The sequence below is a fragment of the Cupressus sempervirens genome, chromosome 5 (genome assembly GCF_028749045.1).
Source record: "Cupressus sempervirens isolate cs-2001-9-10 chromosome 5, ASM2874904v1, whole genome shotgun sequence".
In the NCBI taxonomy this organism is placed as follows: domain Eukaryota; kingdom Viridiplantae; phylum Streptophyta; class Pinopsida; order Cupressales; family Cupressaceae; genus Cupressus; species Cupressus sempervirens.
Window position 1 is genome coordinate 202,611,758 of NC_143122.1, and position 22,319 is coordinate 202,634,076.

Below are 22,319 nucleotides of genomic sequence, written 5' to 3' on the forward strand. Positions count from 1 at the left end.
TAAATATATTAATATTATTTATTTTTGAAAAATATTCTAAATTAATCAACGAAGTTAGAAAAGTGTAGCTTTTAATGTTTAGTTGAGACCTATTTATTTTTTTAATATTCAATTTTTGTTTTAGTTAACAATAAACTATTACATATCTTTCTAATATTTCTAATATTTCAGTCACTTTACTACATTAAACTATTTGCAACATTAAACTATCACATTTAATATGTATTTTCGAATATTTCATTACTATATTAAACTATTTGCTTTGATATTTGTTCATGATTTGGTTACTTTATTTTTTTAAATAATTCAATTTTTATTTAAAACTTAGCTAATTGAATAATTTTGTGTTTTATCTTTTCTAATTATATATAATACACATTCATTCAATTAATTTAAAGGCAAGTACGTGCCCCTACACTTGTTCATTTTTATAGGAGATTAGGAGGAAACACACAAACGCCTTTCAACTGAATTAATTTAATAATATATATATATATTTTTGACTATTATTATTTTTTATGTAATTTTGATTACGTGGAATATCATGGACCCATATTTTCTTTAATTGGAGTATTTTTATCGCGCATACTTCTCAGACCTGCAGACGGGTGCGCGATCGAAACCATGGATTCTCAAAATACCGGCGGATCTGCTGGAAATGGAAGCACTCCTACAGATTTTAAGCACACAGTAGACCCTGTTTCGAAATCTATTCAGAAATCACTGGGCATTCTTCATCAGCTCCATTGCACCGTTTCATCTTTTAATATAAATTCCCAGCTCATTCTACTGGAGCGCGTGTAAGTGCAATTATGTATATATTTGCTTGAAATACGTTTGGCTGCAGTTCATTTCCTTGGGGTTCGTAGCTATATTTATGAGTTGTTTTGTACGCGTTATGCAGAAAATTCTCGAAAAATAAACGTTTTAGTGTTACATTGACGAGTTTGTAACCAGGGTTTAAGTCTATATGTTGGTTTATTTTTGGGTTCTGAGGCACTTGCTTCAGGAAAGCATATGTATAACTTCCTAATTTTAGGGATTGTAGCAAAAAAAATTTCGACTGGTAAAAAAGTATTTAATCATTAACAATTTTTAAACAAGAGTATACAAACGAGGGCTCTGTTCTGATGAGTACTTTAGACTGCTCTTTGATCACCATTCTATAACTAACCACATTCATCAATCAATCCGATCAACAGTTGCTGCACAAACTATGCATAAACGCAAACTATGTATCCTGCCTCATTACACAAAAAAGCTCAACTTGAGCACCATCCCGGCCTATACGAGAACCTTACAAATCCATAAGAAATGGGCTCTGCCCTGATAGTATTACAATCCTCAATATATAGTATTAACTGGAAATCAAAAAACATGCAGGACCGAGGTTACCACCTTCATTTACACCTTCCTCGGCTTTTCCATTGTTCTATTGAGCCAACAGTCTTCAGGCCCGAAAACCACCTTCGCCTCTTCCGCCATCATCTTCTTCTGCTCCCTCTCTCGTGTGCGTAGGTAGTCTTTCAAAGACTCCCAGCCGAAATTAGGTTCTACACGCCTCTCTTCCCTATTGGTCGTAGGCTCATAGCGATCCACACCAGGGAGGGCTTGTTGGAAATGTTGTCATTGAAGCCAAAGGTGCTGGCTGAGATTGATTAGGAAAATTGGCATTAATGTCAAAATGATTGGAGTATCATATTTATGCAACAATATAAAGTATTATTCAGATTTTGAGAGCAGACTGAGATTGATTAGAAAGATGTCAGTAATGTCAGAATCGGAGTAATATATTTAAGCAACAATAAAAAGAGTATTATTCAGATTTTGAGAGCAGACTGTGCAGAAGAATTCCATTTGACAAAGGAGATTGATCTGAGCGATCAACCTGATACGAGAAATCAGATTTCAGATATTTATACAGCTGATAATATACCATACTCAATGAAAGACAACAAATGCAATCAACAGAATCGGATGACTGCAGCATAACCTATGATACTCAGCAAAAAAACATCTGGCAATGCATGACAGTAAGATACACTCAAAACAATTTATAGGATAATGTTCATTGCATGGCGGTGATCGCTGCTTCAAATTCCATAGTGGAGACCAATGCTTAGGAAAATGCTTGGATGCAGACTGCATGAACCAATCCATAATCACTGTGGCAAATGAGTTGGCAGTGGTTACCAATAATGAGCTGGAGCTGTAGATGAAACACTTCATTGCCTTTAATGAATACCACCAACAGTTATGCAAGCCTCAAACGCTTTGTTGCCCCGTTGCCACAGTCACATAGACTTTCATCTGCTGAAGACTCTTCACAGTCTTCAAGTAACATAGTATTTCATAGAAAAAATAATTCAGCACTGAAACTCTTCACAGTCTAACTATGCCTGATCATAAGCAAAGATTAGAATAGACAACAGCAGAGATAATGATATCACATAAACACAGAATGATCACAATCTTTATCCTAATTCAACCATTACACGGAAGCAGATATCTTTCTGCAGCTACAAAACTTGAACACCCCATTCATGTATCAAAAAAGCATATTAAATAACAAATATAAGTGATTTTGAACATAAAATAAAAACATTTAAAATCTAATTTTTGTTTGAAAAATAAATATATTATAAATAAAATATAATTTTTTTGATATGAAATATCAAACTACGGGATTGGACCAATTGTATTCATTCATGAATTTTTATTACATTGATTTACATGATTTTGTAGCAACTTTTCTACTGTCTCTCTATAAAACTCCAAAAAAATCCTATTTATTGTTTTGCTGATATGCAGATAGAGCCGTTACTGCAATTATACTAAATTATTGCTTTTGAATGTTCTCTGCTACTACCTAATTAGTATACAAAAACCCTTATGGGCTTGGTCCAATTACATTTTATACATTGAAGCATCAAACAAAGTAACATGTATCCAAAAATGTTTTCCCACAACAAAATTACCTCCTTATTGTAATGTTCTTGATGCGATAATAACAAGAATAGGGTCCCTGATCTCTGTCGTGTGTGAAACAATGGAGTATGGATACACCAGAACTAGGGCCGTATGGCAATGTGGGCTGAGAGAAGTGCGAATGATTGCAGGAGACCGTACGGCTGGAGATAAAGTGGACAATTGCAAGCCGTATAGTGGCAATTGGGTAGCCGTATGGTGCAGACCAGTTAGCCGTATGGTGAAAGATAGTTAGGCCGTATGGTGGAGATTGTCAAGCCGTACGATGAGGATGGATGCCGTAATGGAGACTGAACAATGTATTGTGCAGGTGGTACAGGGAAACGAAGGGGGTGGTACGATGGGCATAAAAGCTGTACGACTGAGTTGGAAGGCCCGTACAGTGGACAATTGCAAGCCGTACATTGGCAATTGGGTAGCTGTATGGTGCAGACCAGTTAGCCGTATGGTGAAAGATAGTTAGGCCGTATGGTGGAGATTGTCAAGCCGTACGATGAGGATGGATGCTGTAATGGAGACAGAACAATGTATTGTGCAGGTGGTATAGGGAAACGAGGGGGTGGTACGATGCGCATAAAAGCCGTACGATTGAGTTGGAAGGTCATATGGTAGATAGAATACACCTGCCGTACAATGAAAGTTAGATAATGAGTGTGAACGGCTGGATGGATGAGGGCCATACGGGTGAGGAATGAGCAGCACAAGAGAACACACAGTTAGATATTTGAGACCGATACGAAACACAATCTTGTTCATACAGAAACATAGAAAATGTTGATGAAATCCACACAATAATAGAGACTTGAATGCGAAGAATAATTGCCAAAAGATAATGCTCCGATTTGCCAGATCCGAGCGAAGTATTGTATGCAACAACGGAATAGGGTGAGGGCTGAATCCCACCGAAACCGCATGAGCCAGATAGGGAAGATCTTTCACTTTCGAAATGGCGAACAATCCAGAACTCCAACAGAAATTCGCAGTACAGAGAAAATAATCCTAAAAGTGTGCCTATAGACTATTACAATAATAGATAAGACGTCTATTATTAGTTAATGGTTATCTATTGTAAATATTTAGTTAGCTTTAGTTAGCTTTCGTTTTTTTAGTTTTATTTGTTAGAATAGAATATTTTTCTTTCTTTCCGCTTTATTCTTTTGTATAAATTGACCTCTTGGTCTTTGTTAATAACATGCAAGTATTTACCAATTACCTCGTAATATGGTATCAGAGCTATTACTTCAATTTTTTCGAAAAAAATTATAATTTCTTCGTGAAATTATTTGTTTAAATTTTTTCAAAATTATTTCTGTTGAATTTCTCTAAAACCCACTTAGGGTTTCAACGTAGAGAAATTCCTGAACTCGGGTCTGCCTGTGTTTGTTCAGCACACTCTAGCCCCATTCGTCCATGCACATCGATCCTTGAAGAAAAATTTGCGATTTTTTATCAAGAAATTTGAAGTTTTTTCAAGCTTTTTTCAGCTAGGGCCGTTTTTTTCGAAACCCTAATTTTTGGGGTTGAAAAAATATTTTGTTTGCAGATTCTTGGTGGGTTTTTCGAGAACTCAACTGGGTTGTCGTCCATTTTTTCTGGGTGCCTCGATTTTCGAGCCAGCGGATCCAGAAAACGACAGTAGATTCCTTCTAGGTTTTTCGAGCTCTCTTCTGGGTCATTCTCTGATTCTTCTGGGTCTTTCATATTTTTGCTTTGAAGAACGTGCCTTTACAAATTTTCATCGTTTTTCATTGAAAAACGTGCCATGGCATTTCTGACAAATATTTTGCTCGAGCATAATTCCAAATTCAATGGTCGCAATTATGGAACCTGGAAGCAGCGCATCATCGCAATCTTCGAATATCGAAACACCGATCAACTTGTTCTGGGTGTTACACAGCGTTCAACTTCTCCGGGTCCTGATCAAGATACATGGGATCTGAATAATCGAGAGGCAGTAATGCTTCTCAAACTATCCGTAGCTGATGACCAGCTTTCTTAGATTCCATCCGGCAAGATAGCTGCCGAAATCTGGACACATCTAAAAGGTCTTCATGAGACTTCTGACAAGAGCAGAGCCTTCTTTCTGAAAAACACTTTGTTTTCTATTGTCATGGATGAGCGCACCTCGCTCCAGGCACACCTGAATCGGATTCAGGAAATCCGTGATCAGTTACTTGCCATCGGTCGCAAGATGGAGGAAGAGGATATTGTGGTAATCACTCTTCGGAGTTTACCAAAATCCTATGAGCATTTTATCGAGACTCTCAACATCACATCTACTGGTGTTGATCTAAAGTTCACTGATCTCTGCACCTTGCTGCTTCAGCAAGATCGGTAGAAACAACAGTTTGGTAGCAGCTCCAGTTCCACCTCCACTGAGCAAGCCTTTGCTGCGAAATCCTTTCAGAAGGATAAGGGCAAGTTTCAGCAACCATCTCAGCAGAAGTCTTCTGCTCCAGCATCCGAAAAGAAGAACATTCAATGCAACTACTGTCACAAGTTTGGTCATATGAAGGTTGAATGTCGGAAACGCTTAGCTGCCCAGTCTATGCAATCAGTTTCGCAACTCAAAGCGAACAGTGTAGAGCACACTGAGCAGGCAGAATCTGCCTTTTACGCCTTCATGGCTAAAAGACCCGCAGATCATGTGAAGTCATCTGCTTGGTATATTGATTCAGGTGCCTCTTGACATTTCACTCACCGCAGAGACTGGTTTACTAACTACTAGCCTTATTCAGATTCTGTTATTTTTGGTGGTGGAGAAGAGTACACGGTTGTTGGTAAAGGCAACATTCAAATTCAGTCTATTGGGAGGAATCTCATATTCCTCGATGTGTACTATGTTCCAGGGATGTAACTAAATCTACTCTTGGTCAGTCAGTTGCTGCGACATTCTCCACACTTGGTAGTCACCTTCAGTTCACATCAGTGCACCATCACTGATCGGGCGACTAAGTCTACTGTTGCAGTTGGTCTCGAGGATCATGGTCTTTTCAGACTTATTGATTCTGGTGATTCTCAGGACTTAGCTATGGCTGCTCGGCGATCTTCCATTAGCACACTTTGGCATCAGCGATATGGGCACTTAAATGTGCATTATCTCTCACAACTTGTTCGGGATGAGCTTGTTCTTGGTTTGCCAAAGATTCAAACTCAACACCTTGGAGTTTGTGACGCATGTCATGCTGGGAAGCAACATCGCACACCTTTCCCCAGTGGCGATTCTTGGCGAGCTTCTCAAGTACTTCAGCTTGTTCATGCTGATATCTGCGGCCCTATGGCCACTCCTTCTGTTCTTGGGTATAGGTATTTTCTGTTGTTTGTAGATGATTTCAGTAGAAAAATGTGGGTGTATTTCCTTAAAAAGAAATCCGATGCATTTACTGTATTTCAGAAGTTTAAACCCTTAGTTGAAAAAGAGTCTGGGAAATCTATTATTACTCTTAGATCAGACAATGGGGGGGAATTTTGTTCTAATGTTTTCTCCAGCTTCTTGGATACACATGGCATCCAACGCCAGTTCACCACATCCCACATGCCACAACAGAACAATGTAGTTGAACGTCGGAACATGACAATCACCGAGATGGCTCGTTCCATGCTCGAACACAGACATGTTCCGAAGTAGTTTTGGGCAGAAGCAGTTAACACTGCAGTTTATCTGTTGAACCAGTCACCCACAGTGGCAGTCAAAGGTAAAACTCCGAAAGAGGCCTGGTCAGGTCGCAAGCCCAGAATCAGTCACCTGAAAGTTTTTGGCTCTCTTGCTTTTGTTTGGATCCCTGATGCTTCACGCACCAAGTTGGATGCCAAGAGTCAGAAACTGATGCTTGCTGGATATAGCAGTCTTCACAAAGCCTACCGCCTTATTGATGTTGAGACATCTCGTCTCATATACAGCCGCAATGTAGTCTTTGATGAGCAGCGAGGACCATTCATGCCTGTTTCTCCTGTTCCTGATCCAGCAGACCAGCCTATGCAGGTTCATGATTTGGGAGTTAGGCTTCCATTAGGTCCACCTGATGGGAGGGCTCCAGTAGCTCCAGCAGCTCCAGTCATGCCAGTGATACCTGTACAGACAGCTCCGGCTTCTCTTGCAGGATCACCTCGTTTTGAAGATGCTTCACCTGAGTTTGATCCAGATTCTTCTGATGAGGATCCTGCTGATCAAGCATCTCCTAGTACTACTGTTGGTCATTCTCCTCTCCGGCCTAAGTGGTGGGCTAAGACACTTGCTGATCTTCATGATGATGAGCTCATTGATGGGAGAACTGCTCGAAAAAAGAGCAAAACTACAGATTCTGTTAACTTTGCTCTTATGGCCAACATTCATAGTGTGTTTGAACCTCAAACATATTCCGAGGCTAAAGGAATTCCAGAGTGGGAACAGGCCATGACATCTAAACACCAGAGTCTGCTGAAGAACAACACTTGGGTCTTTTCTGATCTTCCCCTAGGGAAGAAACCCATTGGCTGCAAATGGGTCTACAAAATCAAATACAAATCAGATGGTACTTTGGATAAGTACAAAGCTCGTTTAGTGGCAAAGGGCTTTTCTTAGCATCAGGGCATTGATTATGAGGAGACCTTTGCTCCTACTGCAAAGATGAGCACCATCAGATTAGTCCTAGCCATGGCAGCACAGTTTGGCTGGAAGGTCAGATGGACGTAAAGAGTGCTTTCTTGAATGGTGATCTCCATGAAGAGGTCTACATGACGTAGCCTCCTGGTTTCAAGGTTTCTGGTAAAGACCATCAGGTTCTCAGATTGGTAAAAGCTCTCTATGGTTTGAAGCAGGTCCCTCGGGCATGGTACATCAAGATTGATACGTACCTCAGTGATTAAGGCTTCAAGAGGAGTTCTTCAGACTCAAATCTGTACATCAAGACTATTGACAGTGACATCATCCTTCTGGTTATCTATGTGGATGATCTGATCATCACTGGCAGTTCGGCATCTTTGATTCAGGGAATCAAACAACACTTATGCTAGTCTTTTGATATGACTGACCTTGGGCTCATGCATTATTGCTTAGGTGTTGAAGTTTGGCAATAGTCTTCTGGTATATTCATCTCTCAGTCCAAATGTGCCAGGGCCCTGTTAGACAAATTCCGAATGCAGGATTGCAAACTTGCATCTACACCTATGGAGAAAGGTCTCAAGTTATCAGCCAAGTCTGATTCTCCTTCCGTTGATGATACTACGTATAGGCAACTAGTAGTCAGCCTCATCTACCTATCTGCTACTAGGCCTGATATCAGCTTCGCAGTCAGCTATATCTCACGCTTTATGACAGCTCCTAAGGCTGATCATTGGATGGCAGCAAAGCGTGTGCTTCGTTATGTGAAGGGCACTTCTGATTATGGACTTCTGTATTCTCGGAGTTCTAATCCTAAACTCAGTGGGTTCACAAATTCAGATTGGGCAGGCTCTGTTGATGATAAAAAGTCAACATCTGGATATGTGTTCAGTTTGGGATCCGGTGCAATCACATGGACTAGCAAGAAGCAGCAGGCAGTTTTTCTCTCTTCTATAGAGGCTAAATACAGAGGGACTGTTAAGGCAGGATGTGAAGCTGTCTGGCTTCGTCGGATGCTTGGGGATGTGCAGATGTCACCAGCAGGACCGACTACTCTGTTTGTTGATAACGAAGGCGTTATCAAGTTAGCATGGAATCCAGTCTTCCATGAACGAACCAAGCATGTGGATGTTCATTGTTATTACATACGACAACTGGTTGAAGACGGGACTATAGATCTGCAGTATGTTCCTACCACAGATCAGACTGCAGACATTCTCACCAAGCCTCTTGGTCCTGATAAGTTTGTCAAATTTAGAGGACAGCTTGGTGTGTTAGATAGACTAACCATTAAGGGAGGGTATTACAATAATAGATAAGACGTCTATTATTAGTTAATGGTTATCTATTGTAAATATTTAGTTAGCTTTAGTTAGCTTTCGTTTTTTTAGTTTTATTTGTTAGAATAGAATATTTCTATTCTTTCCGCTTTATTCTTTTGTATAAATTGACCTCTTGGTCTCTGTTAATAACATGCAAGTATTTACCAATTACCTTGTAATATAGACTACCTACAAGCTGTGCTTATATACCCATCGGGAAACTTTCTGAGGGTGTACAAAGATAGCCGATGGCGACACAAACTACGGAAACAAAAATAAAAATGGGCCCAAGATACATTAAATCAATCGGTCCGTTACAAAAGTTAGATTTATTATTTATTTTATAACGGGAACATTACACTTATATCTTAGTCATTCATTAGAAATTTTGCCTTCGAATGCGTCTTGGTGTTCCTTCACCCATAGATTGAAATTGTCCTTCATTTTTCTGCTTGCTCTTTGGCCATTACATTTTCCAAACTCCTTTCACTATCTGTATAACTTAAATATTTAAAATTTTAGAATTTTATATATTTAATAACAACAAATTAAATAACAATTCCACAGGGTTTAAAAGATAACAAAAGTTTAAAATAAAAACAAAACTTAAGTCTAAATATTTCTCATTAAAGGAGTGACCCTTCTCTGATTACACAACACAAAATTTGTACACTTGCTTCAATCTATGATTATGTCTCCGTATTACTAATTTTACTTCTAAAGGTTTCAGTCAGCTCGAGTATGAGGTTTTGTTCCCCATAATATGCTCATTTATGCCTTTTGACATTGAAAAGCTTTTAAAGCATCTCCATCCTGATCTGCAATGGATATGCTTATTCACATCATTTGACATCAAAAGCACTGTAAAAACATTTGCAGAGGAACACATTCACGCTAGACCTAAAAAAGTCCTAATTTTTTTTTAATATATAAAAAAGGCATTTTTTCTAATAAGAGGTAAAAAACCATTACAGCATATAGTTTATGGTAAGATCAACAGTCCTGATATGAATCGGAGCCCTATACAAGAACAGCTAGGAGCATTGTCAGTAGTGACATATACGTAGAATACATAGAGTACCGAGTCCAACAATGGGCAAAATATAAAAATTACATTACATATATATCAATAAACTAGAACCAAGCAGTCCACTTTGGTGGCCCTTCTGACCATTTCAGAACTTCGCCATTCCTGATGAAAAGAGTGAAAGGATGTGCCATGTCAGCTGCATTGGGGAGATCTGCCACAGGTGGGAAAGCTGCTACAGGCACTGCTTGGACTGGCTACTCAGGGTTCTGCTCAGGGTTCCTGTTACTTTGCCTTTCCTTTCTCTGTTCTCTTTCAGCTGGTCAATAAATTGGCTTATGGTAATTTCAAACTCATCATCAGCTGGTTTGGTGGAGATTAACCAATATACAATTTCTTTCTTTTGGATCTCAGCTGCACCTTCATTTTTAAGTTTCAGGAAGTTATCTTCTTTGAACTTGAGAATCACTGTGACCTGCATGGCAACAGCATGATAAATGAGTCTTCACAGAGATTCAGTAAGCCTTCTAGATTTACCATTGAATGTATCATCATTCCTCAATTTCCAAATGTTCCACAGAATATAAATAGTAAGGACAGACCAAAAGAAATTATTGTTTTTATTAGGGCCCAAGATATATCCAGATAAAACATGGTAAATGGTAAAGTTATAGTTTAGATGGAGGCCAAACAATCCCCACAGTTCAGAAGTAAAACTGCACTAGAAAATATGAGATAAGGATTCACAACATCTAAAGAAGTTACAAATATTGGGTTCCCCATCCGGGTTTTCGACAGATAGTGACACCTGTGTAGGAGAAAACACCATATGCAGCAAGTGACTTTGGGCTCAATGGGACTTTGCCACTGGTTTAACAGCTGTTTGGTCCATGTAGGGGGGAGGCGGGTGTCCAGATTAATGTTCCAGACAGAGTTGAAATGGTTCAAAGTATCCTCAAGAGTTTGTGATAAGCTTGTAGATATATTTGGTTTTAGTGGAGGACAGCAAGGTGCCACCTGGCAATTTATACCCGTCAATTCTGCTCATCTTCTCACCACATTGTCTTGGCAGATTTAAAGAATTGCATGCCTCCCTAATCATGGTACAGGTCTTCCAATGGGTCTGAGGTAAGTCAAAGTTGTTCTGTAACTGCTGCCAGCTGATAAGCTCCCCATTCTGAATGATATCTGCAAATCTCCTTATACTTTTGAGAGCCCACTTCCTTGCAGAAGAGCCTTGGATCAAGGTAAGTGGTTTATCTCCATAGTAAAAATTCCACCATATAGATCTTTCAGGACAGCTTCTTTTATTGTTGTCTACTATTAAATTATTAGTAATTAGGTGTCTAGTTCCATCCCAACTCCTCCATATCGATTTAAAGATGTTAGAACCAGCAACTCTAATTTCCATGTTACCAGAAAGTAAATCATTAATGTAAAAGCCGTTCCATGAACTAGTTCTTAGAGGAGTAGCCCTTGCAATGTTTCTCATTAATACCTTCCATGATTTTTCACCTAGAGTGGCTTTCACAATCCATTTAAGAGCTAGAGAGGCTCTATGAATTCTAAGATCCTTCAGCACCAAACCATTTATCTCCTTTGCGATGGCGCACCAGCTTCATTTCATTGCATGTCTCTTCTTGTTGCCTTTCCCATCAGACAAAAAGAAGTCTCTAATCTTCTTTTGCGCTTCATTAATTTGAGCCAATTTGAATAGCCTATTGCGATAATAGGTAAACTTCTATTATTAGTTAATGGTTATCTATTTGTAATCTATTGTAAATATTAGAATGTTTCTAATATTAGTTACTTTGTCATTATCTGTTAGCTTTCTTTAGCTTTCTTTTAGCTAGAATAGAATGTTTCTATTCTTTACGGTCGTTTCCTAAGGAAACATTGTTTTATTCTTTTGTATATATTGGCCTCTTAGTCTCTATTAATATCAAGCAAATATTTACCAATTACTAAGTAATATTGTGTCAGAGTCAATTCTTTTAATTTTTCCAAAAAATATAATAATTTCCTATTTGAAATTCTCTGAGCAATATTTTTCGAAATTATTTTCTGTCATATATGCTTCTTACGACCATTTTTTTACAACCGCTATTTGTTTTTTCTGCACATTTCTGCTATTTTTTGTGTTTTTTTTTGCAGCAAGGCCGTTTTTGTACAAAATCCTAATTTTCTGTGCTGAATCAATTTGTTTCACAGATTCTTGGTGGGTTTTTCGAGATCTCAACTAGGTTGTCGTTTGTTTTTCTGGGCGCCTCGATTTTTGAGCCAACGAATCGAGAAACTGACAACATTCTTTTTGCGTTTTTTCGAGCTCTCTTTTGGGTACCCCTTCAAATTTTTTGCGTCTTCTGTTGTTTTGCCTCAAAGTATGCGTGCCTTCACAAATTTTCACGCTTTTCATTGAAAAACATACTATGACATCTTTGACTAATATTCTGCTTGAGAGCAATTGAAATTCAATGGTCGGAATTGTGGCACTTGGAAGCAATAGATAATACCAATTTTTGAGTATTGAATACTAATCAGATTGTTCTGGTGTTACAAAGCGTCTGACTAACCCTGATACTGATCAAGATACATGGGATTTGAATAATCGGGAGGCGGTGATGCTTCTCAAATTATCTGTAGTTGATGATCAACTCTCTCAGATTCCATCTGGCAAGACAGCTGCCGAGATATGGGCACATCTCAAAAATCTTCATGAGACTTTTGACAAAAGCAAAGCTTTCTTCTTGAAGAACACTCTGTTTTTTGTTAGCATGGATGAGTAAACATCGCTCTAGGCTCACTTGAATAGAGGATTTAGGAAATTCGTGATCAGTTGCTTGCCATTGGTCGCAAGATGAAGGAAGAGGACATTGTGGTCATCACTCTTAGTCCTATGAGCATTTTATCGAGACTCTCAACATTACTTCTTCTGGTGTTGATATGAAATTCACAAATCTCTGCACTCCTGCTTCAGCAAGATCGGTGGAAACAACAGTTCGGTAGCAGTTCCAGCTCTACTTCCACAAAGCAAGCCTTTGCTTCTAAATCCTTTCAAAAGGATAAAAGCAAGTCTCAATAGTCTTCTCAGTAGAATTCTTTTGCTCCACCTTTATAAGGCTCCCAAAAGAAGAACATTCAAGGCAACTATTGCCACAAGTTTGGTCACATGAAGGTTGAATATCAGAAACACTTGGCTGCCCAATCTAAGCAATCAGGTTCACAACCCAAAGCGAATAGTGCAAAGCACACTAAGCAGATGAAATCTTCTTTTTACGCCTTAATGGCTAAAAGTCCAACAGATCATGTGAAGTTGTCTGCCTAGTACATTTATTCAGGTGCCTCTCGTCGTTTCACCCACCACTGAGACTGATTCACTAATTACCAGCCTTACTTTGATTTTGTTATTTTTGGTGGCTAAGAAGAGTACACCGTTGTCGGCAAAGGAAATATTCAGATTTAGTCTGCTAGGAGGAATCTCATTTTTGTCGATGTGTACTACATTCCCAAGATGGAACTAAATCTACTCTCAGTTAGTTAGTTGTTACGACATTCTCCACAGTTGGATGTCACCTTCAGTTCACATCAATGTACCATCACTGATAGGGTGACTCAATCTATTGTTGTAGTGGGTCTTGAGGATCATGGTCTTTCTCGACTTACAAATTCTGCTGATTCTCGGGACTTAGCTATGGCTGCTCGGCAATTTTCTGTTAGCACACTTCGGCATCAACAAGATGGGCACTTAAATGTGTATTATCTCTCAGCTTGCTCTGGGAGAGTTTGTCCTTGGTTTGCTAGAGATTCAAACTTAGTAGCTTGGAGTTTGTGATTCATGCCAGGCTAGGAAGCAAGATCACACACCTTTCACCAATAGCGATTCATTTTGAGCTTCTCAAGTACTTTAGCTTGGTCATGTCGATATCTGTGGCCCTATGGCCACTCTTGTTCTTGGGTCCAAGTATTTTTTGTTTTTTGTTGATGATTTTAGTATAAAAATGTGGGTATATTTTCTTAAAAAGAAGAAGATGCATTTCCTGTCTTTAAAAGTTTAAACCTTTAGTTGAAAAAGAGTCTGAAAAATCTATTATTACTCTTAGGTCAGACAATCTGGGGGGGGGATTTTGTTCTAATGAATTCTCTAGCTTTTGTGATAATCATGGCGTTAAACGTCAATTAACCACACCCCACACACCACAACAAAACAATGTAGTTGAACACTGGAACAAAACAATCGCTAAGATGGCTTGATCCATGCTCAAATACAGACATATTCTAAAGAAGTTCTTGACAAAAGCAGTTTATCTTTTGAACCGGTCCCCCACAGTAGCGGTCAAAGGTAAGACTCTGGAAGAGGCCTGGTTAGGTTGTAAGCTTAAAATCAGTCACTTGAAAGGTTTTGGTTCACTTGCTTTTGTTTGGATCCTTGATGCTTCACGTACCAAGTTGGATGCCAAGAGTCAGATACTCATGCTTGCTAGATACAGTAGTCTTCACAAAGCCTATCGCTTGATTGACACTGAGACATCTCATCTCTTGTATAGTTGTGATGTAGTCTTTGATGAGTAGCGGGGACCATTCATGCATGTTTCTCTTGTTCTTGATCCAGTAGACCAGCCTATGAAGGCTGATGATTTGGGAGTTAGATTTCCAGTAAGTCCACTTGATGGGAGGGCTCTAGTAGCTGCTGCAACTCTAGTTATACTAGTGATCACTGTACAAACAACTCCAACTTCTCCTGCAGGATCATGCGGGTTTATAGATGCTTCACCTAAGTTTGATCCAGATTCTTTAGATGAGGAACTTGATCATAGTCTTCCCTCATCCTCCAATCGTTCTCCACTCACCCCTGCACCCCCTATCTCCACTGCGGAGAACCTTTGCTTTTTGGCCTGTAGCTCTTCTATGGTCGACGTGGAGCAGATAAGCATTTGCCAGTCTTCGCCACAACCTCTCCCCCCGGCCACGTTGATTCCTCTACCCCCCTCTAGCTCCATCCATACACCCCCTTCTCCAGTTTTGGGCATTAGACTTCCACCCTGCTTGTGTCGGGATGTTCTACCTTCTGGCATGAACGCCAAGACTGGAGTTGGTGCTTTGAGCTGTAGCAGCAATCGCCCGCACATGGAGCAGGCCCAACGTTCATCTTCCAACGGCTCCCCTGCTAACCCAGGTACGCAATCTCTTTCTCAACCTGTTCTTTCTACTGGTTTCATTTATTGCTCTGAGCCTTTTGAGCTGTCTCCGTTGACAAGCTCTTGCGTGCGGTGGAAGTCGTCTTCTTTGTTGCGTCGTCCCCTTCTCCCTCTTTGCCTCGAGCCCCTCCCCTGTTTGTGCCCCTGACCATTCATAATACCATCGAGTTGGACAGGGTGCCTCGTCCTTATTCTCCTCCTCCTTTGGTTTGTGGTCTGCCCACATCGGGATCCGACCATACTTGCGCTACTCCTCACACTCTTGACCTGCTGAGGTTATCAAGTTGTCACCCCTTGGGCCTTCTCCACCACCGTCTACCCTTTGTCAGCCGGCCATATCTCCTCCTCTGTCCTCTCTTGCGCCTTCATCCTCTTTTGTGATGAGTTGGGATTCTAAATTGGTGGTCAACTTATCTCATGCCACTCTTGACCCCTTATCGTTTAACTTTCTCAAATGGGGTCTCAACTTTTCCTTGTCCCCGCGCTTGATTCCTCATGTTGACTTCCTCATTAGCATTGAGAATGCGATTCAATCTCTTCCTTCAATCATTGTTGAGGAAGTTAGACAAGATTGTGCTATTGCTCTCCGTCATGCTAATCCTCCCAAGTGCAACATACCTAAGGCTAAACTCTTAGCCTTCAAAAAGCTTGTGGTTATTGTTAAAGCTGACAAGGGCAATGCGACTGTCATTCTTGACAAGGCAAAATACATTTCCAAGATGCTTAACCTTCTTTCGGACACCAAAAGCTACAAGGTTGCTCCCTATAACCCGTGTGCCAACATCCTTAAAAAGGTTAAAGCAACTATTTCTAACTCTTACTTTGAGGCTAATATTAAAAAAAGTCTGTTGCCCACCAAAGAGGTCACTCCTCGGATTTACGGGGTCCCTAAAATCCACAAAAGCGATAGTCCTCTTAGCCCATTGTGGACACCATTGATTCCCCTACCTATAATTTAGCCTCCTTCCTTGCCAAGCTCTTGTCCTCCCTTGGTAGTAATTCAGACTCCTTCGTCAAAGACTCCAACCACTTTGTCCAATTCATCAAGGAGGCGAGACATGATAGAGATGACATTTTGGTCAGCTTTGACGTGGTGTCCCTCTTCACTAAGGTCCCCATTCCTGATTCAGTGGAGTTAGTCAGGCGCAAATTTAATGTTGAGGTTGCCTCTCTTGTAGAGCAATGCTTGTGCTCCACTTTCTTTTCCTTCCAAGGTGTCATTTACAAGCAGGTTGATGGAGTAGCCATGGGCTCACCCCTTTCTCCAATAATAGCCAACCTTTACATGGAGCATTTTGAGGATATTGCCTTGCGCTCAGCCCCCCTCAAACCCAAGTGGTGGAAGCGATATGTAGATGACACCAATGTTTGTTGGCCCCATGGTCTTGATAGATTGGAGGAATTTCACAACCACCTTAACAATTTAGTTCCGTGCATATCGTCCCTTGTTGTCGTCCCTTCAGCATTCTAGCCCCACCTTGTCTTGACTGTTCCTTGTCTCCCCGGTTTCTTCCCCTCCCCCTCCTTGGTTTTCTCGCTCTCTCTCTCACCCCATGGGGCTCTCTTTCCCTTCCTCCCTTGATCTTGTCCCCTCTCTCGCTCTATTTCCTCTTGGGTTTTTCCTTTTTTCTTGTGTCTTCCTTCTTGTTCCTTCAACCTTTTTTTCGCCTCCCCCTTGTTGACCTCTTCTACTTTGGTGTCCTTTATCTTTTTCTCTCTTCTGTGTCAGTTTTGGGGCTCAGGTTGTGGGTCTTCATTCTCGCCCACATTCTTACCCCCTTTCCACAGCGTGTTTGTTGGGTTCTTTGTTTTTATGTCTGTTGGCTTATGGGTGTTAGCCCTTTGTAACTTTGCATATATATTTGTATGCACGTGTGTGTGTGTGTGTGTGTCTATATATACACACACACACGTTGGCTTTCTTATTTTTTGTCCATTCTCGTGCTTGTAGGCACGTTTGTGTTTGTATATATGTTTAGGTTTGCACCTTCAGGTTCTGGCTCTTTTGTATTTGGTTAGACTCTTATTCATGGTTAGTCTCTCTCATGCTCTCTTCCATGCTTTTATCTTTCTTCTTACTCGTTCTACCTGTACTCTCGTATCCTTGTTTGTCTTATTTCTTCTTTTTTTCCATTTTTATTATTATTGGTTTTCTTTTCATTATTATAATTTTTATTTTTATTTTTACTTATTTATTTTTTTGCCTTTTTGGTCATTTCATTACTCTCTCATCTCTTTCGTTTACCCTCTTTTCTCACACCTCATAGTTGTAGGTGTATGTGGTTATATATATTTAGATACTTATTTATATATATTTATACATTATTATTTTTCCATTGTTTTTGTGTTTTTCCCACTTCTTATCTTTCTTCTTAGTTTACATTTAATTTTTTCTTTTCTTTTTACCCCCTTTATATATATATAATTTTATTATATATTTTTATTAAATATTTTTATTTTTTCTCATTTTATTTTATTTTATTCTTATTTCATTTTCAAATCTTTAATTCTTTTTCTTAGTTTGGCCTTTTTTCAATTTTAATTTTTCATTTTTCCTCAACCCCCTTTATTAATTCCTTCTTCTTTTCTCTCTCTTTGTCCCTTTATGTACTAATTATTTGCTAATTTTTTTTCAATTTACTAATTATTTTATTAACTAATCTATTAATTAATTCTTTAACGTATTATTCATCAATTATCTAAACATTAATCAATCAACTAATTAACTAAGTTAATTAATTCATTTGATTAATCAATCAATTAATTAATTAATTAATTACTCTATAACTTTTTTAATAATTAAAGATATATCTATCATTTAATCCATTATCTAATTAATTTTTAATTTTTAATTCTCAATTATTTTTATTTTATTTTATTCGGGGTCTTTAAGTTGTTGACTAGGGTCTTTGCTTTGTGCCTTTCTCCTCTCAGCTCTTTTCCTTTATATGTTGGCTTGTTTGATTTTTGGGTTTCCTTTATTTGGTTGTTGTCCTCGTTTTGTGTGCAGTCTTCCTCCTCTCCCCCCAACCCCCTACCTTTTTATTGGAAGTTTGGTCTACTACCTATCTCTTTTCTCCTTCTCTTCTCTTGTATGCATCCTGATGATGGATCACGGAGTGTGATCCGAAACGTTGATGTAAAAAAATTGTTCACACAATCAAATCCAGATAACTAATCACAACATAGAGCATCTCCTGATACTAATGTTGGTCATTCTCCTCTCTGGCCTAAGTGGTGGGCTAAGACACTTGCTGATGTTCATGGTGATGAGCTCATTGATGGGAGAACTGCTCGAAAAAAGAGCAAACCTATAGAGTTTGTTAACTTTGCTCTCATGGCCAACATTCACAATGTGTTTGAAACTCAAACATATTCTGAGGCTAAAGGAATTCCAGAGTGGGAACAAGCCGTGACATCTGAATACCAGATCCTGTTGAAGAATAACACCTGGGTCCTTTTTGATCTTCCACTAGGGAAAAAACCTATTGGCTGCAAATGGGTTTACAAAATCAAATACAAATTTGATGGTACTTTGGATAAGTATAAAAGTTGTTTAGTTGCAAAGGGCTTTTTCTCAGCGTCAAGGTATTGATTATGAGGAGACCTTTGTCCCTATTGCAAAGATGAACACAATCAAATTAGTTCTAGCCATGGCAGCACAGTTTGGCTGGAAGGTCCATCAGATGGACGTCAAGAGTGCTTTCCTAAATGTTGATCTCCACGAAGAGGTCTACATGGCGCAACCTTCTCGTTTTAAGGTTTTCGGTAAAGAATATTAGGTTCTCAGATTAGTGAAAGCTCTCTATGGCTTGAAGCGGGCTCCTAGGGCTTGGTAGATGAAAATTGATAATTATGTCAGTGATCAAGGCTTGCAGAGGAGTTATTCAGACTCAAATTTGTACATCAAGACTACTGATAGTGACATCATCCTTCTGGTTATTTATGTAGATGATTTGATCATCACCGACAGTTCGACATTTTTGATGTAGGGAATCAAATAGAGTTTATGCTAGTCTTTTGATATGATCGACCTTGGGCACATGCACTATTGCCTAGGTGTTGATGTTTGGCAACAATCTTCTGGTATATTCATCTCTTAGTCCAAATATGCCAGAGCTTTGTTAGACAGATTCTGTATGTAGGATTTGCAAGCTTGCATCTACACCCATGAAGAAAGGTCTCAAGTTATCAGCCAAATCTAATTCTCCTCTTGTTGATGATATGACATATAGGCAACTAGTAGGCAGCCTCATCTACCTCTCCGCTACTAGGCTTGATATCAGCTTCGTAGTCAGCTACATCTTATGTTTTATGACAGCTTCTAAGGTTGATCATTGGATGGCAGCAAACTGTGTGCTTCATTATGTGAAGGGCATTTCAGATTATAGACTTGTTTTTACTCTCGGAATTCTTATCCTAGATTGAGTGGGTTCACAAATTTAGATTGGGCAAGCTCTGTTGATGATAAAAAGTCAACTTTTGGATATGTGAAGTAGCAGGCAATTTCTCTCTCCTTTACAGAGGCCAAACACAGAGGGACAATCAAGACAGGTTGTGGAGCTGTTTGGCTTTGTCAGATGCTTAGGGATATGCAGATGTCACTAACATGACCGACTCACTTTATTTGTTGATAATGAAGGCGTTATTAAATTAGCACATAATCCAGTCTTCTATGAACAAACCAAGTATGTGGATGTTCACTGTCACTACATATGACGGCTGGTTGAAGACAAGACAATAGACTTGCAGTATTTTCCTACAATGGATCAGACTACAAACTTTCTCACCAAGCCTCTTGGTCTTGATAAGTTTGTTAAATTCAGAGGACAACTTCGTGTGCAGATAGATTAACCATTAAGGGAGGGTATTACGATAATAGATAAGCTTCTATTATTAGTTAATAGTTATCTCTTTGTAATCTATTGTAAATATTAGAATGTTTCTAATATTAGTTAGTCTACAGTTATCTGTTCGCTTTCTGTAGCTTTCTTTTAGCTAGAATAGAATGTTTCTATTCTTTATGACCGTTTCCTATGGAAAAATCGTTTTATTCTTTTGCATATATTGACCTCTTGGTCTTTGTTAATATCAAAAAAATATTTACCAATTACTTTGTAATATAGCCATGTTGAGGCATAGTAGATAGTATATGAGGAGAGAATTTTCTGGCAGATTGGAAATCTGCTTGCAAGAGAGAGTTATTGGTGGTTCCATTTATCCAACTTTTTATCTATTTTCTGTTTGATCCAATCCTACATTTCCTTTCGATTTGGATTGACAAAGAAGGGGATTCCCAGGCATCCAACAATGGGGGTGGACCCTCCCCAGGCCAAAGAGAACCTATTACACCAACTAGGGGGTGATTCCTCCTAGACTAGCATGATGGACTTTTGGTAAGGAAACCTTGCTTCTGGAGGCATAGCAAATATTATCAAGCTTGTTCATGATGTGACATGTTATCTTCCTCCATTTTAACTATGACAATTGTTGCATCAACAAATTGAATGTTTGCAAGTTCTTCTCGATTGGGTAGGATCACACCTTTGACTTTAGGGGAAATGGAATCACCCCTAACTAGATAACATAAAGCATCAACTACCGTGACAAACAACGCTTGTGCAAGGGGACAACCCTGTCTGATTGACCTTGTGAGGTTGAACTGAAAGGATCTATTACCATTGACTTCTATTGCTACATTTGCATCATTCATTTGGGTAAGGATCATTTGGCAGAAATACTTTGGAAAACCCAAGCTTTTTAGCACCATCAAAATAAACTTCCACTCAATCCTATCAGACGCCTTTTCATAATCTAGAAGCATCCTGCAAACTTTTTGATTAAAACCCTTAGCCCAGTCTAAAGCCTCCCAATAGGTAAAAAGGTTTTCCAATATATATCTCCCTTTACAAACCCTGTTTATTTAGGGCTAATAACTTGAGGCAAAATTTTCTCAATCCTCAAGGCTAGTATCTTAACTAGTATTTTGTATGAGACGTTTAAAACGGTAATGGACCTCCAGTTTTTAATTAAGGGTTTTATCCCCATCTTTTGGAATAAGTTTGATGAGCCCTGAGTTGATGCTTTAACCCTCAGATATCGATTCTCTCCCAAGATCATCAGATGTTGATGCTAATGCGTTCTGGTGCGCAAGTGTTTTTGAATGCTGCTTGGTGCACCCAAGGAAGCTCATTTTGAGCTTGTGGATGCCTGTGGAGGTGCTTACAATGCCTCCACAAGCTTCCATAGGCCTGGAATGAGCTTCGTGGGTGCGTCTAGTCCATTTGAGAGCATCCATGGGCATAGATGCTTTTCCTGTGCCAACAATGACAAAAATGTTGTTTTTGCATGTGCTTTATTAATTTATTCTTTGCTCTTAAACCTTAAAACTACCCTAAAGGAGGCTATTCATCATTTATTCTTCTCATTTTGTTTGCAGTATGTCTCTCTTCTCACTTCATTTCAACATTTTGAAAGCAAGGTCATTATTTTCGAAGAGGATCATTTGTAGGATGTGAGATAGTCAAGACTCTTGATTTATCAACATTGAATCATGAACTAAGTTTTGATTTTGTAATTCAAATTGCATTGGAATCTTGAACTTGAGGGATATACTATTTAATGATTTCAATTTGTTTGTTTGTGTTTGTGAAGTTTGAAGTTCAACTTCTCTCTAATTAGGAAACAATCCAGAGCTTCCATTGTTCTTGTACGATGGAAAATAGACACAATGTGCTGTCTATGTGGTTGCAAATTACCAGATTGAGAAATAGAGACTGTTGGTGTATGTGCTTGAAGAAACTACTGGCAGCCGCAAATAAAATTAGTAAATAGCTAAGAGCTTTGGAGGAACGTACCAAGCACAAGCTTCAAGGTTTGGCATCTTGAACTTGGCTAGAACTTATCTGCAAAACAAAACATATATGATATCAATAAACATGTTCTTTTGCCTTTCTTGCGATCCAATATAAGTCCTTTAGTAATTAAGACAACAAAACTTTCTTTCTAAAATGATTTTGGCCAACGACAAAGGAAACTTTCTATTTCTCCATCCTACCTCACCTTAACATGTCCTTGGTGACAGATTTGCCTTGTCTTAAAACAGCTCAACTCTCATCTTGGCGATAACAAGACAAAAACAAACCCATAGCCCACGACTCAACATTGCCACTTAAGTTGGGTTCCCTTCATGACTGAAAAAAAGGAAA

At 39.0% G+C, this 22,319-nt stretch overlaps 1 protein-coding gene across 1 annotated transcript in view; it reads left to right on the forward strand.

The window, feature by feature from the left end:
• Nucleotides 1–585: 585 nt before the first annotated feature.
• Nucleotides 586–22,319, forward strand: part of LOC149555118 (Mediator complex, subunit Med10) — a 61,197-nt gene continuing 39,463 nt past the window's right edge. The window contains exon 1 of the mRNA XM_089829138.1: nucleotides 586–800. Within this exon, the coding sequence (XP_089685264.1) occupies nucleotides 625–800 (176 nt within the window). The 5' untranslated portion in view covers nucleotides 586–624. The remainder of the gene's footprint in view (nucleotides 801–22,319) is intronic.